This window comes from Sapajus apella, unplaced genomic scaffold (genome assembly GCF_009761245.1).
Source record: "Sapajus apella isolate SASKATOON/1434 unplaced genomic scaffold, GSC_monkey_1.0 scaffold6, whole genome shotgun sequence".
NCBI lineage: Eukaryota > Metazoa > Chordata > Mammalia > Primates > Cebidae > Sapajus > Sapajus apella.
In genome coordinates this window covers 42,957,376-42,971,838 of record NW_022436946.1, presented here as the reverse complement: position 1 = coordinate 42,971,838, position 14,463 = coordinate 42,957,376, and the positions used below count along the sequence as shown (strand labels likewise).

The window sequence follows — 14,463 nt, the reverse complement described above, 5'->3', positions numbered from 1 at the left end:
TACCAAACCATAAACAGAAGCTGGGAGTAGATGAGATAACCCTGGGAAACAAAAAGGAAGGACAGAGTGGAAACTGGGAAAACAGCACATTTAAAGGGCTGAAGGAAGAAGTGGGGGCTTCTAAAAATGACAAGAAATGGTCAAAAAACAACAAAAAAGAAAACTTAAGAGTCTTAATGTCCCTGAAACCATACAAAAAGTGAGTATTTAAGAAGTGGTCATCGGGCCGGGCGCGGTGGCTCACGCCTGTAATCCCAGCACTTTGGGAGGCCGAGGCAGGCGGATCACGAGGTCAAGAGATCGAGACCATCCTGGTCAACGTGGTGAAACCCCGTCTCTACTAAAAATACAAAAAATTAGCTGGGCATGGTGGTGCGTGCCTGTAATCCCAGCTACTCAGGAGGCTGAGGCAGGAGAACTGCCTGAACCCGGGAGGCGGAGGTTGCGGTGAGCCGAGATCGCGCCATTGCACTCCAGCCTGGGTAACAAGAGCAAAACTCCGTCTCAAAAAAAAAAAAAAAAAAGAAGTGGTCATCAATGCCAGATACTTCAAAGAGGTCAAATAAGAACTGAAAAATGTCTTTGGGCTTGCAACTTAAGTCAGCTATGACCCCAGTGAGGGCAGCTGCAATTGAAAGGCAAGGCTAGAAGCCGAATTACAGTGCATTGAAGAGTAAATGACTTCTAAACCTCACAAGATAGTTAACCCAGTCACTTAGAAAGCTATTGTGTAAAACACAAACTGCCAGGATTGAGGTTTCTGCTATTCCTTTAGGTGCTCCCCCCCACTAGCTCCCCCTCACTGCCTACAGGACTCCCTGGAAAACAGACCCTGAAGCAAAGGAAAATTCATTTCCATCACACTGACCAAGCCAGAGCCTCCAATCTCACTATCCTATCCTCCTCAACCCCATACTTAGTTCATGCAAGAAAACAGCAAGGGTTTCTTTCTACTTCCCCTTGCCCCCCTAACAATACAACCCAGTCAGGCCCAAAAGAAAAACCAAAGTCCAAAGGGGTAGTGGGGGTGTGGAGTGGGGAGAAACAGGTGGTGGTGGGTGAAGAACAGGCCTTAGAATACATTTGAAAGAAGAAAGCTGTCATTTTAATATAAGCATATTGGTAGGGAGTAAACCCAATGTTTTTAAGTTGGGGCCTGTCTAATTCTTTAATTCTATAACAGAATTAATCAGACACCTAATTTACACTTACACGACAAAACTTTACTGACATAAAGACTAATCTCAAAAAAAAGTAAAGAAGTATTCCTAAATTCACTTCATTGAGTTATAAGTATACACAATTTAAAAGTGAAATTTATTTTGTGGAGAAGGAATAGTTCAATTCCTAACCCCCACCCCCGCCACTTTTTTTTTTTTTTTTTTTTATCCTGTCGCCCAGGCTGGAGTACAGTGGTGCGATCTCGGCTCACTGCAACCTCCGCCTCCTGGGTTCAAGAGATCCTCCTGCCAAAGGCTCCCAAATAGCTGGGACTACAGGCGCGTGCCACCACACCCAGCTTCCTAACACCTTTTAATACTTCTGTTAAACAGAGTGAAGTACAACTTTCCCAGCAAGACATGAATTTCAGGCAGAGCATGAAATACTCAAGTGCACCCATGACACTATCAATAAATAAAACCATCAAATCTTACCATATTTTTAAAAATCAGATTGTAATAATTTTAAAAATTTCTACTTGAGAGCCCCAAGTTATCTATGTGTTCCTATTGAATAAATCATGAAGAAACTATAGACAGGCTGATAAAAAGGAAGTAATTTTCACTTGACATTTTCTAATGATTTCAATGTGTGGACAAAATGACAGTATTATATAACATCAAGAAGAAACTATCTCCTTGGTTCACTGATACTCAGCTGCTGCAGAAAAGTAAACACAGAACAAAGGGAAAAAAAGGTAAACATCATCGAACCTTTAGAAAGATCTGTCCTAATTTCAAATAAGCTGTTTACTATAAAGAAATTCTAAAAGTCTTCCAAAGTGCTGATAGGTGTTTTTGTTGTTGTTAGTTTGGGTTTTTTAAAAAATTAACTGATTAGAAAAAAAAGGTTATTCATCTTTGATAACTAACACTGACCTGCTTTGTTCAGACTAAAGCATGTCTCAATGCCAGTAGCTAACAGAAAAAGAACAGTTATTGCTTAGCATATTGAAGCCAAAATATGCTCCATCAATCACAATGAATAGGTAAATTGAAAATCCACTTTGGACACTGAAACTTCTGAGTTTAAGAACAATAAAATCTCATTACAGAATCTCTTCATTGAAAGTATTTTTACAGTATTTTAAGGTGCTCACATCTCTCATGTGATTCTCACAAATAAGCAGTTAAAAGAGGTAGGCCATTATTATAACCCATGTGTAGTAATTTCAGTAAATTGAAATTTCTGAGAGCAGCAAGTGCTATGGTCTGAATGTTTATAATGTTTGTGTTCCATCAAAATTCATATGCTGAAATCATAACCCCCAGGCTGATGGTATTAGAAGGTGGGGTGATTAGGTCATGCAAGCAGAACCCTCATGAATGGGATTTGTGCCCTTATAAGGGAGGCCCCAGAGATATCCTCACCTCTTCCAGAATACGAGAAAGTACTGTCTAAGAACCAAAAAGGTGGTCTTCACCAGACACAAAATCTGACATCACCTTGATCTCAGGCTTCCCAGCCTCCTGAGAAACACATTTTTTTTTTTTTTTTTTTGGAGACAGAGTCTTGCTCTGTAGCCCAGGCTGGAGGTGCAATCTCTGCTTACTGCAACCTCCACCTCCTGGATCCTGGTTCAAGCATTTCTCCTGCCTCAGCCTCCCGAGTAGCTGGGATTACAGGCATGTGCAACCACACCAAGCTAACGTGTGTATTTTTAGTAGAGACGGGGGTTTCACCATGTTGGCTAAGCTGGTCTTGAACTCCTGATCTCGTGATCCACCCACCTTGGCCTCCCAAAGTGCTGGGATTACAGGCGTGAGCCACTGCGCCCAGCCACACTTCTGTTGTTTTTAAGCTACCAGTTTATGCTATTTTGTCATAATAGCTTGAACAGACTAACAGCAACATCTCACGGTGCTCACTGAGTCACTCAGGACAAATGTGTCCTACAGGTCACAACATGTGAATGCAGCAGAAGTCCATGATATGCGTTATTGGGACTCTTTGCAATGGGTTTCACTCTAGATTGGTTAACATGTGGCTAAATCAATACAGACCCAACTCAATATAACATATAATCACCTAATAAGGTCTAAAACTTTCCATTTCTCAAAGCTCTCCTCAAAACCTACACTGTCCTATACTCATTAACTCAGAGGAAACCGCAAAGAGACCATAAATAAATAGCATGTGGTCACCTGGTTAGTTAATGGCAGAATAGGACCCAGGGCTCCAATTTCTCACTTGCAAGCCATTGTTGCTTAAACAGAAGATAACAGAGTACCAAAGAATTACCCACAAAGCCAACAATAGACAGGACTCACACCAATGTCTCTGAGAAGACACAGACCTTTGTCTCTAAATTTTTAATTTTTTTCTTATCTTCTAAATTGTTTTTTACAGTATATTAAAAGTATGTCGAGAGAGCCCTAAGCCAGTAAAAGAAATGAGAGATCTCTAACCATAGTGCACGTATAGTCATGCAGGCATATAAAGCCCAATGTTTTTAAGGGAAAAAACAAAACAATAAAACATCAATGCTGTTGCAGAGTCTACAATAACAATACAGGTCTAAAAATCTTCAATAAGATTTTTGCAAGGTTATTAACTAAAGGAAACCATTGGAAAAATCTATGTGGTCAAAACCAATCTCATTTATACAAAGTGTTGACCAAAACGACAATTTCAAGAAAGATAAGCTACAATAGCTTAAAAAGTAAGCAGGATTGACCTTTAGAATATTTACTTTGAATTCCAAGATAAAGGGTAGCACCTCATTAGATGAATAGCTTTCACAAGCTTTCAAAAATACAGCTATTAAACTTGCATTAAATTTAATGCTCTATCACCCGACACATTGAATGTAAAGTGCAATGTTTCATGACAACAGAACAGAATGACACAGACTTCAGTTATGTTACCGGCATAATCTTTAGTAATTAAAAAAAATCCAAAAACTAGGTTATTTTAATTTATTATAGTTTGACCGCCAGCTTTTTCCTTCCTTACAATCATAAATGGTTCTTAGTATCTAGTTTTCTAAACAGAAAACAAAATCATCAGTTTTCTCTATGATGGCAACTTTCTAAAATACAAAGAACACCATAATCTCCTTGCTAACAATAGTAACCATGATTTACTGAGTGCCTCCCATGTGCCATAAACTGTGTCACCAGTTTAATGTGTATTACCTCATTTAACCTTCAAAACAAAACTCATAAAAAAGTGAATGAGCAGGTCACCCAGCTGGAAAGCAATAGAATCTAGATACAAACTCAAGTACATCTGAGACATTTCTGGTCACCATGCTGCTACTAACCCAAATGAGCACTCGCCCAAGGCACTGGGAATCAGAACTGATCTAATGGATATTAGGCATTGAGACTGAGAGAACTTAAGAATATTCAATAGTTTTGTAGTCTCTTTATAGGTTAGAATAACTCCTCGAAAAGGCAGGGAAAAAACATCTTCACCTTGACATCATTCTTTAGAAACGCTATAGGATAATTTTTTTTTTTTTTTTTTGAGACGTTGTCTTGCTCTGTTGCCCAGGCTGGAGTGAAGTGGCGCAATTTCAGCTCACTGTAACCTCCACACACACACCCCCACCCAGGTTCAAGAGATTCTCCTGCCTCAGCCTCCCAAGTAGCTGGAACTACAGGCTCACGCCACCATGCCCAGCTAATTTTTTGTATTTTTAGTAAAGACAGGGTTTTCACCGTGTTGCCCAGGCTGGTCTCAAACTCCTGAGCTCAAGCAATCCACCCGCCTCAGCCTCCCAAAATGCTAGGATTACAGATGTGAGCCACTGTGCCTGGCCAATTCTTAATCTTTCTAGGAATTTGATTAAAAGATATGGATCTTCTTCCCAGAGAATCACATATAAAATTTTGCATTATTTTAGAAGGTTCAGACTCCTAAAGTCCATTCCATCCACACATCTCAGTGAAAAAAATTCCCCAATTGATTGGGCTGAGAATCTATTGAATGAAACTAAGAAAGTGCAAACTGACACTAATAGAGTTCTTTGGAAATTGTTTTCAAATATTAGCACAGCTCTGTTCATGTAAATAATCCTAAATTTCGAAGCTCTGACAGATCTACTGCAAGGAACTTACAGAAGGAAAGAAAAGAGGCTTAGATGCTGCCACTGATTGATACACTTACCGTTTTCCTGTGCAATTCTTGTCATTCAGGCCACCAACTTTGTTTATGGCTGACCAGGCTGTGAGAGCCACATACGGCAAAGAGGCAGCTTGAGTATGAGTAAGTGATTTGGGTTTGTGAGAAACCTATGTGAGAAGACAACAATCAAAAACACGCAATGACTTGCAAACCTATGCACACAATTAAGCACATTTACCTTCACAGGAATCTAGCTGGCCCTTGAACAACCGGGGTTTGAATTGCTCAAGTCCACTTACACATGGATTTCCTGCCTCTGCTACCTCTGAGACCAGCAAAATCAACCCCTGTTCTCCCTACTCCTTCTCTTTTTAGTCAACATGAAGAAAACAAGGATGAAAATCTTTATGATGATCCACGTAATGAATAGTAAGTATACTTTTCTTTATGATTTTCTTAATAACACTTTCTTTTTTCTAGCTTCCTTTATTGTAAGACTACAGTATACAATACACATAACATATAAAATATGTGTTAGTTGACTTTTTTTTTTTTTTTGAGATGGAGTCTTGCTCTGTCGCCCAGGCTGGAGTGCAGTGTGGTGCAATCTCGGCTTACTGCAACCTCCACCTCCCACGTTCAAGCGATTCTCGTGCCTCAGCCTCCTGAGTAGCTGGGATTACAGGCGTGTGCCACCACGTCCTGTATTTTTTTGTAGAGATGGGGTTTCATCATACTTGGCCAGGCTGCTCTTGAGCTCCTGACCATGTGATCCACCTGCCTCAGCCTCCCAAAGTGCTGGGATTATAGGCGTGAGCCACCGCGCCCAGCCTTAGTTGACTTTTTGTTATTGGTAAGGCTTCTGGGCAACAGTAGGCTATTAGCAGTTAAGTTTTGGGGGAGTCAAAAGATGTAGGTGGATTTTCTACAGCACAGGGGTAGATGCACCAACTCCTGCATTGTTCAGGGGTCAACTGTATTTTCTTAGATAAATCTGTAAAATTATTTCAGTTCAGTGTTTGATGCACACCCTACTCCAAGATTATCCCTATAAATATTGTATAGAACAGCTCTACCTGCCTCACAGAGGTTCAGTGATGTTACAAAAGCTATATTATTAGATATAACTACTTCATTGTTTATAAAAAGACCACATCAATAACCCCATTAGTCCCGAAATAAATCCAAATAAACTATGAACTCTCAAAAACACATCCTAATTAGTTTCTGAGATCAGCTGTTTCCTTTACTCTCATTTTCTAGAAGAGAAATCTTTCTAGGTTTTCTCTAATCTCAGTAACACCCTTTTTCCCTTCCTGCCCTCCCTTCTGTAGCCAATTTCCTCAATGTTAACTTCTCTCTATTGAATTTGTCAGGTCTCCTGACCATATTTTGATTAGACTCCTGTTTTTCAAGTTATTCAAAACTGCTGGATGTTTCCATGTCTCCATTGATGACTAATCCATCCTCTCCACTGCCTATATCTGCTTTCAACTATTTATCTAGCGTAAAACCAAGAAACAAACACAGCAGGGTTCTAGGTCTCATTCCAAATCCATGCTCCATGAAAGAAAAATAAAGTCAGCAGGCAGTGTTACTGAGTGGCATGAAATACTTTTTTAATCTCTCCACAATTCCTATATTCTATCTTATCTCTTTAGAAACTGCCCATCAAACATAAACTAGATCTGAAAAACAACCAATTTAATTCAGAGATATTGTCAGTCTTTGTTTAAATTTTCTAATACATTTCAGCAGAGTTGGTAAGTTACCTCATTCCCACTGACTACCACAAACTCTGAAAGAGTGCCTTGTTTCCAAGGAGGAACTGCAGCCCAGACCTGGAACACACACACACAATTTCATTAGAAACACAGGTAATCTTCTGACCAAAGCTAAGCATGAAGGTGTTCCCTAATATATACCCTGTGCTGTGAAAAACACAGAAGTCAGCACTACACCAATCAGGGGTGTCATTTTCATGATATAAATTTATTACTTAGTATAATTCTGGATTTATTAAGTTAAACCACACTGGAAGCAGATGCCAGCATATCCTGCTGCATTTACTAACTACTTTGAGTTATCAGTAAGACCACAATCTCTGGGGCTTGAATCCTGGCTCCACCACTTATCAGCTATGAGACCTCTTTATAGCTTGGCTTCCTCATCTATAAACTGGGCCTAACTTTATCTACCTCAGAGGGACTAAATGAGTTATCTTATAAAAAGCAACCAGAACAGTGTTAGCTATGATTATGAGCTCACTATAATTTCTTGGTACAAAAGTTCAAAGGGACAAGTGACAGGAGATTATACCAAGCTTTAGCTGTTTTAAAGCCATCCCACCCATAAGGTAGAAATTGTCATTTAAAGGCTCTTTCAAGGAAAAAAATAGCCTCAATCTTACATATTTCAAATATGTAAAAAAGTCTTGCATTTCTTAAGTACTAAATTTAGAAAACAAAAACTGAAGTACAGTCAGGATATTTTGGAATTGTTTGTGAAAAAATGTAACAACAGAACCAAAAAAGTGACAGTTCTAGTCAAAGCTCGGTACATTTGCTGAAAAAAAGAAAAAAGGTCATCAGCATAGAATATACTTCCAAAACAAACAGAATGAAATTTGCACATTTAGTAAGGGAACAGTGGCATTTCCTAACTCACCTCATCTCCAGGCTTGAAGTACTTCACTTCAAGGCCACATTCCATCACCACACCAGAGACGTCCCGACCCAGAGTCAGGGGAAATTCTTCTCCACTGGCTCTAATGTGTAAAGGATCACGCTTCATATTTAAGGCTGCAGCTCCATAACCACCTATAAAATACAATTTATGTTTCCTCCAAATAAGAATGAAATGCCTTTAAAACTACCACAGGGTTATAGGGCAGTACAATTTTAAGTCTTCAAGATGTAGATTACAAATCATTCTATTACAAAGACACATGCAAATGCATGTTCACTGCAACACTATTGACAACAGCAAAGACGTGGAATCAACCTAACTGCCCATCAATGATAGACTGGATAAAAAAATTGTGGTACATACACACCACAGAATACTATGTAGCCATAAAAAGGAATGAGATCATGTCCTTTGCAGGGACATGGACAGAACTGGAGGCCATTATCCTTAGCAAACTAACACAGGAGCACAAAACCAAATGCTACATGTTTTCACTTAAAAGTGGGAGCTAACTGATGAGAACACATGGACACATAAAAAGGAACAACACACACTGGAGCTTTACAGAGGGTGGAGGGTGGGAAGAGAAAGAGGATCAAGAAAAATAACTAATGGGTACAAGGCTTAATACCTGGGAGATGAAATAATCTGTACAATAAACTCCCAGGACACAAGCTTACTTACATAACAAACTTGCACTTATACTGCTGAACTTTAAAAGTTTTTTTTAAAAGTAATCAACCTTATAAATTTTTGCCATTACATGGGAAAGCATAAAAAGATGGATATAGTTCTTTTTTAAAAAAAATGTACTGGCTGGGCGCGGTGGCTCATGCCTGTTATCCCAGCACTTTGAGAGGCCAAGGTGGGCGGATCACCTAAGGTCGGGAGTTCAAGACTAGCCTGACCAACATGAAGAAACCCCGTCTATACTAAAAATACAAAATTAGCCAAGCATGGTGGCACATCCCAGCTACTCAGGAAGCTGAAGCAGGAGAATCGCTTGAATTTGGAGGTGGAGGCTGCAGTGAGTCGAGATGGTGCCACTGCACTCCGGCCTGGACAATAAGAGCAAAACACCATCTCTAAATAAATAAATAGGTAAATTTGGAAAGTGATAATCACTTATTAAACTAAAGCCACCATTGCTCTAAACATTTTTGAAATTCAAATTTTAAAATTGATGTCTTTATTAACGTATTCATTCATGAATTTTTTTTTTTTTTTGAGACGGAGTTTCGCTCTTGTTACCCAGGCTGGAGTGCAATGGCGCGATCTCGGCTCACCGCAACCTCCGCCTCCTGGGTTCAGGCAATTCTCCTGCCCCAGCCTCCTGAGTAGCTGGGATTACAGGCACGCGCCACCAAGCCCAGCTGATTTTTTTGTATTTTTAGTAGAGACGGGGTTTCACTATGTTGACCAGGATGGTCTCGATCTCTTGACCTCGTGATCCACCCGCCTCGGCCTCCCAAAGTGCTGGGATTACAGCATTCATGAATTTTTTAAACAACAAAGATACTTGGAACTGGGTCTGGTGAAGATAAATATTTAAGCTGTTTTAAGTTAATAAATAAATAAGAATATAAAGTATTGGAGGGTGACAATAATTTATGAGAATGATCCCCATCTCCTTAAAAATATTTCTAGAATAAGATCTTTGGAAAAAACTGGAATAAATTCCTGAGGGGAAAAAAAAGCCACCTGGCTGCATCTCTTCTGATGTGTAAAATCAAGTTGTTTTATTATACATCTCTTTTATTTTTTCTTAGAGATGGCGTCTCACTCTGTCGCCCAGGCTGGAGTACAGTGACGTGATCTTAGCTTAATGCAACCTCCACCTCTTGGGTTCAAGCCATTCTCATGCCTCAGCCTCTGGAGTAGCTGGGATTACAGGTGTGTGCCACCACGTCCAGCCAATTTTCGTAGAGGCAGGGTTTTGTCATGTTGGCCCAGCTGGTCTCAAACTCCTGGGCTCAAGCAATCTTCCCACCTTGGCCTCCCTAAGTGCTGGGATTACAGGCGTGAGCCACCGCACCTCACCCATATCTTTTTAAGACTATTTACAGGTCAGGTGCAGTGGTTCACACCTGTAATCCTAGGACTTGGAGAGGCCAAGGGGAGGATTGCTTGAGTTCAGGAGTACAAGACCAGCCTGGGCAACATAGTGAGACCTCACCTCTACTAAAAATTTAAAAAATTAGCCAGGCAGAGTGGTACATGTCTGTAGTTCCAGCTACTCAGGAGGCTGAGGCAGGAGGATCACTTGAGCCCAGGAGTCTGAGACTACAGTGAGCCATGATCACACCACTGCACTCCAGCCTGGGTGACAAAGGGAAGCTCTGTCTCAAAAAAAAAAAAGAAAAAGAAAAAGAAAAAGAAAATGTACACAAATATCAGCTAAATAAAACTTGAAGTATTCTTTTGATTATAATTTTTGGGTTCAAATAAATTTGCTACTCTATAATAATCCAGAACAGTTTACTACATGGTTTCCACATACGATGTGATTTTTCTCAAACACAAAAGTATCTGTTATTCTCTCTTCTGCTTGATATTTCTGAGAACATGTCTGCCATGTGAGGCTCCCCATGATAGGCACCATGCCCACCTCTCTAGTGTCATGTACCACTCCCTGCCCCATACAACGTGTGCTCCACAGTCACTAACCCACTCTGTACGTCTCTCTGACTCCACATCCACTCCCGTGGGCAGTCCGTTAGATCTCAGGGATGAGAAGCAAGCAGCAGAAGAGCCTAAGGAGTCCGTTTAAAGACATTCAATGCTGCTGATAGGGGAGACAGGTTTTCAAATAAGGTCCAAAGCGCTAAGAGGCTTTAAAACAAACAAACAAGCCTGGATCTAACAACATACAGACCTTTGGTAACCCGGCCAGGAGCAGCTGCTGTGTGTGTGGTGTGCTTCTGAGACAATGGGAAGTAAGGGACCAGAGACCATGAGAAGACTGAACTCTCTTTAAAATAGTTTTGTTGTAAAGGGAGCAGAGAAATGGAGCAGTAGCTAAAAGTGGTAACTCGATGGACAGAAGACTTTTGAGTGGCTTTTCTTAAGAAAGGAGAAATAACAGCAAGTCTATATGCTAATGGGATGATCCAGTAGAAAAGACTGATGATGCAGGAGATACCTGCTGGAATGATATCCCAGAGTAGGTGAGAGGGGATGGAATTAGAAACACAAGCCAAAGGCTGGCCTTACGTGAAAGCAGTGACAGCTAATCCATACAGCAGGAAGGAAAGTAAAAGTTTCTGAGAGAGACGCTGACAGGTGGGTAGTTTTCATGAGTTGTGTTTCTAATGAAAAATCAAGACACATGGGATAGTGTTTGCAAGCTGGGAAAGTCCCAGAAAATCTAAGCTGATGGCCATTATACCAACATTACACATTTGCCATCTGGCTAGTTAGGATTACACTGTCAGAGAAAAAAAAAAAAAAAAAAAAAAACTTCCCCTGTAATATTCACAAGTCATGTGCTTCACTTTTCCTGTCTTGCATTCCTTTTCCACTGCTAAAAGATAATTAAACTATTCACTGAAACCTCTATGTGGTTTGAACATCAGAAGTGGACACTTAGCCATGTCAAACTTTAGCTGCTGTTTAAGAGCTGCAAAAAGGTTTCAGTCCTCTTTGAGTTACAGAGCCTGCAGCTCAAAGTTGTTTTTAGTTTTCTTGGTCCCCTGATATGCTAATACATCAACAGAGTAGCCCTAGCTCACTGTTACTAACAAGCCCGGAATCCAGACTGTCGTTAGCTAGCAGTTAGTAACTGAGAAACTGCTTGGTGACACAGATGACTGAATGGGGCCCATAGGTGCTCCATCCCATTGAGAGAGGTTGCTACTTGGACTTGTTCAGAGAATTGGGCCAATTTGAAAAATCCTAAATCTGTCATCTGTTTAAAGACTTTAATCCCATCTAAAGACACCAAACTTTGTTGGCATGATGCTGTTGGCTGCATCTTTTTCCTATGTTGAAATTCTTCATTTCTTTAGCCATTTCTATAATTTATTATTTTATGTCCAACGGTAGTGGCCATCTCCAGGAAAACAGCCAGGCTTCATCTTTCAAATGAAAAAGACAAGTCTCCTGCCTTCCTGTCAAGGGAAATAACTGCTTCCTACAGTTTACAATCTTCTACTCATTATTTTATTTCACCAAGCTACTGTCTCAGATATCTTCTCCAACGACAATAACATATCCTCAAAAAGAATCCAAGGGCAGGAGGGAAAACAAAGAGGATAACTTGGAAACAACATTACCCAGTCAAGTCATAAGAAACTAAGATGTTTCAACAATACTATATAAAAGTAAAATGTTTTACAGTATTATGTTATTAAACAGCAGCCAAGAAAAGTCCAGATACAGCCATTCTGTTTAAATGAAAATGTACACAACATGATTTATGCACGTGCATTTAAAGAAATAAAGCTAACGGATCTAAATGAAGACAAAATGTAAAAATTACTCATGGATAAAATACTGCTAACTGAAGTTTGTAATCTTATGTCAGAACAAAACTATAAAATGGCACAGAAATAGTGACTGAATGACAACTGCATATGTGAAGCACTGAAACAGGTTGACAAAGCATGGGATTGTTCTTCAAAGAGCTTACAATCAAAAGAGATGAAAAAACATGCTGATCATTGAGTAACAGTTAGCACCAAAAGATATATCTTATAAAAAACTGAACTCTCTTCAAGCCTAATGTAAAAAGAATAAAGGAAAATGGCATGCCCAACTGGTAGTAGCAATTATTACTTCAAAACAAAGAATATAGATTTCATGAGACAGTCACAGCAAAGTCATTTTAATTCATTATTAATAGAGCTTTTCAGCCACACATACTTTAAAACTCCAAAAGTCTTTCCCCAAACCTCTTCCTCAAATAAATGTGTAACAATTATTCTATCACATTGTCTTAATAGGTACTGTCTGACAGAAACATAATCCAAGCCACATGTGAAATTTAATATTTTCTGGTAGCTACCAAAAAGGTAAAAGGGAACAAATGATATTAATTTTCTTTGGACATAGGAAGTAATGTTTTATATCAAGTTACATGTAATCAATATAAAATTCTTAATGAGATATTTTACATTCTTTTTTTCTTACTAAGTCTCTGAAATGTAGTGTGAATTTCACACTGACTGCACATCTCAATTCAGACTAGCCACATGTCAACTGCTTGAAAGCCATATGTGGCTAGTGGTCACTATACTAAACAGCACATGTCTGGATATATTCCTTAGATTAAAAGTAACAGCATTCAAATTTGGAGTCAAAGGACCTAAAGACAGTGACTCTATACTTTATTTCCCTAATTCAGAAGTTCTCCAAGTTTGGTACCTCCCCAAGATCTTTTCGAGGACTCTAAAAGATCCTTTCTTTTCCAACGGTCTATCTATGTGATTTTTTGTCATCATTTCAAATAACATAATGCAAAATTGAATACAAAAGCACAGTTGAAAATCCAGTGTCTTATTAAACCAGACAGAGACATGCAAAAGCATAAAACAAGGCTAGTCTTCTAACTTTTTTTTGCTTCTTTTTTGGAAGATCAACTCCTACCTGTTTCAGTGCTTCACCTATGTCTCTCAGTCATTATTTTTATGTCATTTTATATTTTTATCCTGATTCAACTGTGTAATGTTAACACAAAAGTGGTTTACTGTATTTTAAATAAATATATATTTTTAAATTTGTTTTAATTTCTAATGTAAATATCAATAGCTACAGTTCACATAAACAAAAGCCAAATAATTTTTAGGACTGTAAAGAGGTCTTGAGGTCAGGCGCAATAGCTCATGCCTGTAATTCCAGCACATTGGGAGGCCGAGGCAGGCAGATTACCTGAGGTCAGGAGTTCAGGAACAGCCTGGCCAACATGGCAAAACCCTGTCTCTACTAAAAATACAAAAAAATTAGCCAGGCATGGTGGCAGGTGCCTGTAGTCCCAGCTACTCAGGAGGCTGAGGCTCGAGAATCATTTGAACTCAGGAGGCAGAGATTGCGGTGAGCCAAGCTGTGCCACTGTACTCCAGCCTGGGCACACTGCAAGACTCTGTCTCAATGAAAAAAAAAAAAAAAAAGGAGGTCTTAAAACCAAACAATGAGAATTGTTGCCCTAACCTATCATACCACTCCTGGAAAAAAGAGAAAAAGGAAACAAAGTCACAGTCTTAGCATTTTCATACTTATCCATAAATTCCACAAAAATGGTTCATTCTATCATTAACTTTAATTTAGTATTTGGATATATACATGAACAAAAGAATTCATCATGCATAGGTCATATATAAGAATTGTTGGCCAGGTGCAGTGGCTCATGCCTATAATCCCAGCACTTTGGCGGGCCAAGGCAGGCAGGTCATGAGGTCAGAAGATCTAGACCATCCTGGCCATAGTGAAACCCCATCTTTACTAAAATGCAAAAAATTAGCCAGGCGTGGTGGTGCGTGCCTGCAG

General features: G+C 39.4%; 1 protein-coding gene across 2 annotated transcripts in view; it reads right to left on the bottom strand.

Moving 5' to 3' along the window:
• Positions 1-14,463, bottom strand: part of RTN4IP1 (reticulon 4 interacting protein 1) — a 56,756-nt gene that overhangs the window by 38,901 nt on the left and 3,392 nt on the right. For both annotated transcript variants that reach the window (XM_032275135.1, XM_032275136.1), the window contains exons 2-4: positions 7,960-8,111; positions 7,065-7,133; positions 5,335-5,459 (exon numbers count right to left, since the gene is read on the bottom strand). In XM_032275135.1, coding sequence (XP_032131026.1) covers positions 5,335-5,459; positions 7,065-7,133; positions 7,960-8,111 — 346 coding nt within the window. The remainder of the gene's footprint in view (positions 1-5,334; positions 5,460-7,064; positions 7,134-7,959; positions 8,112-14,463) is intronic.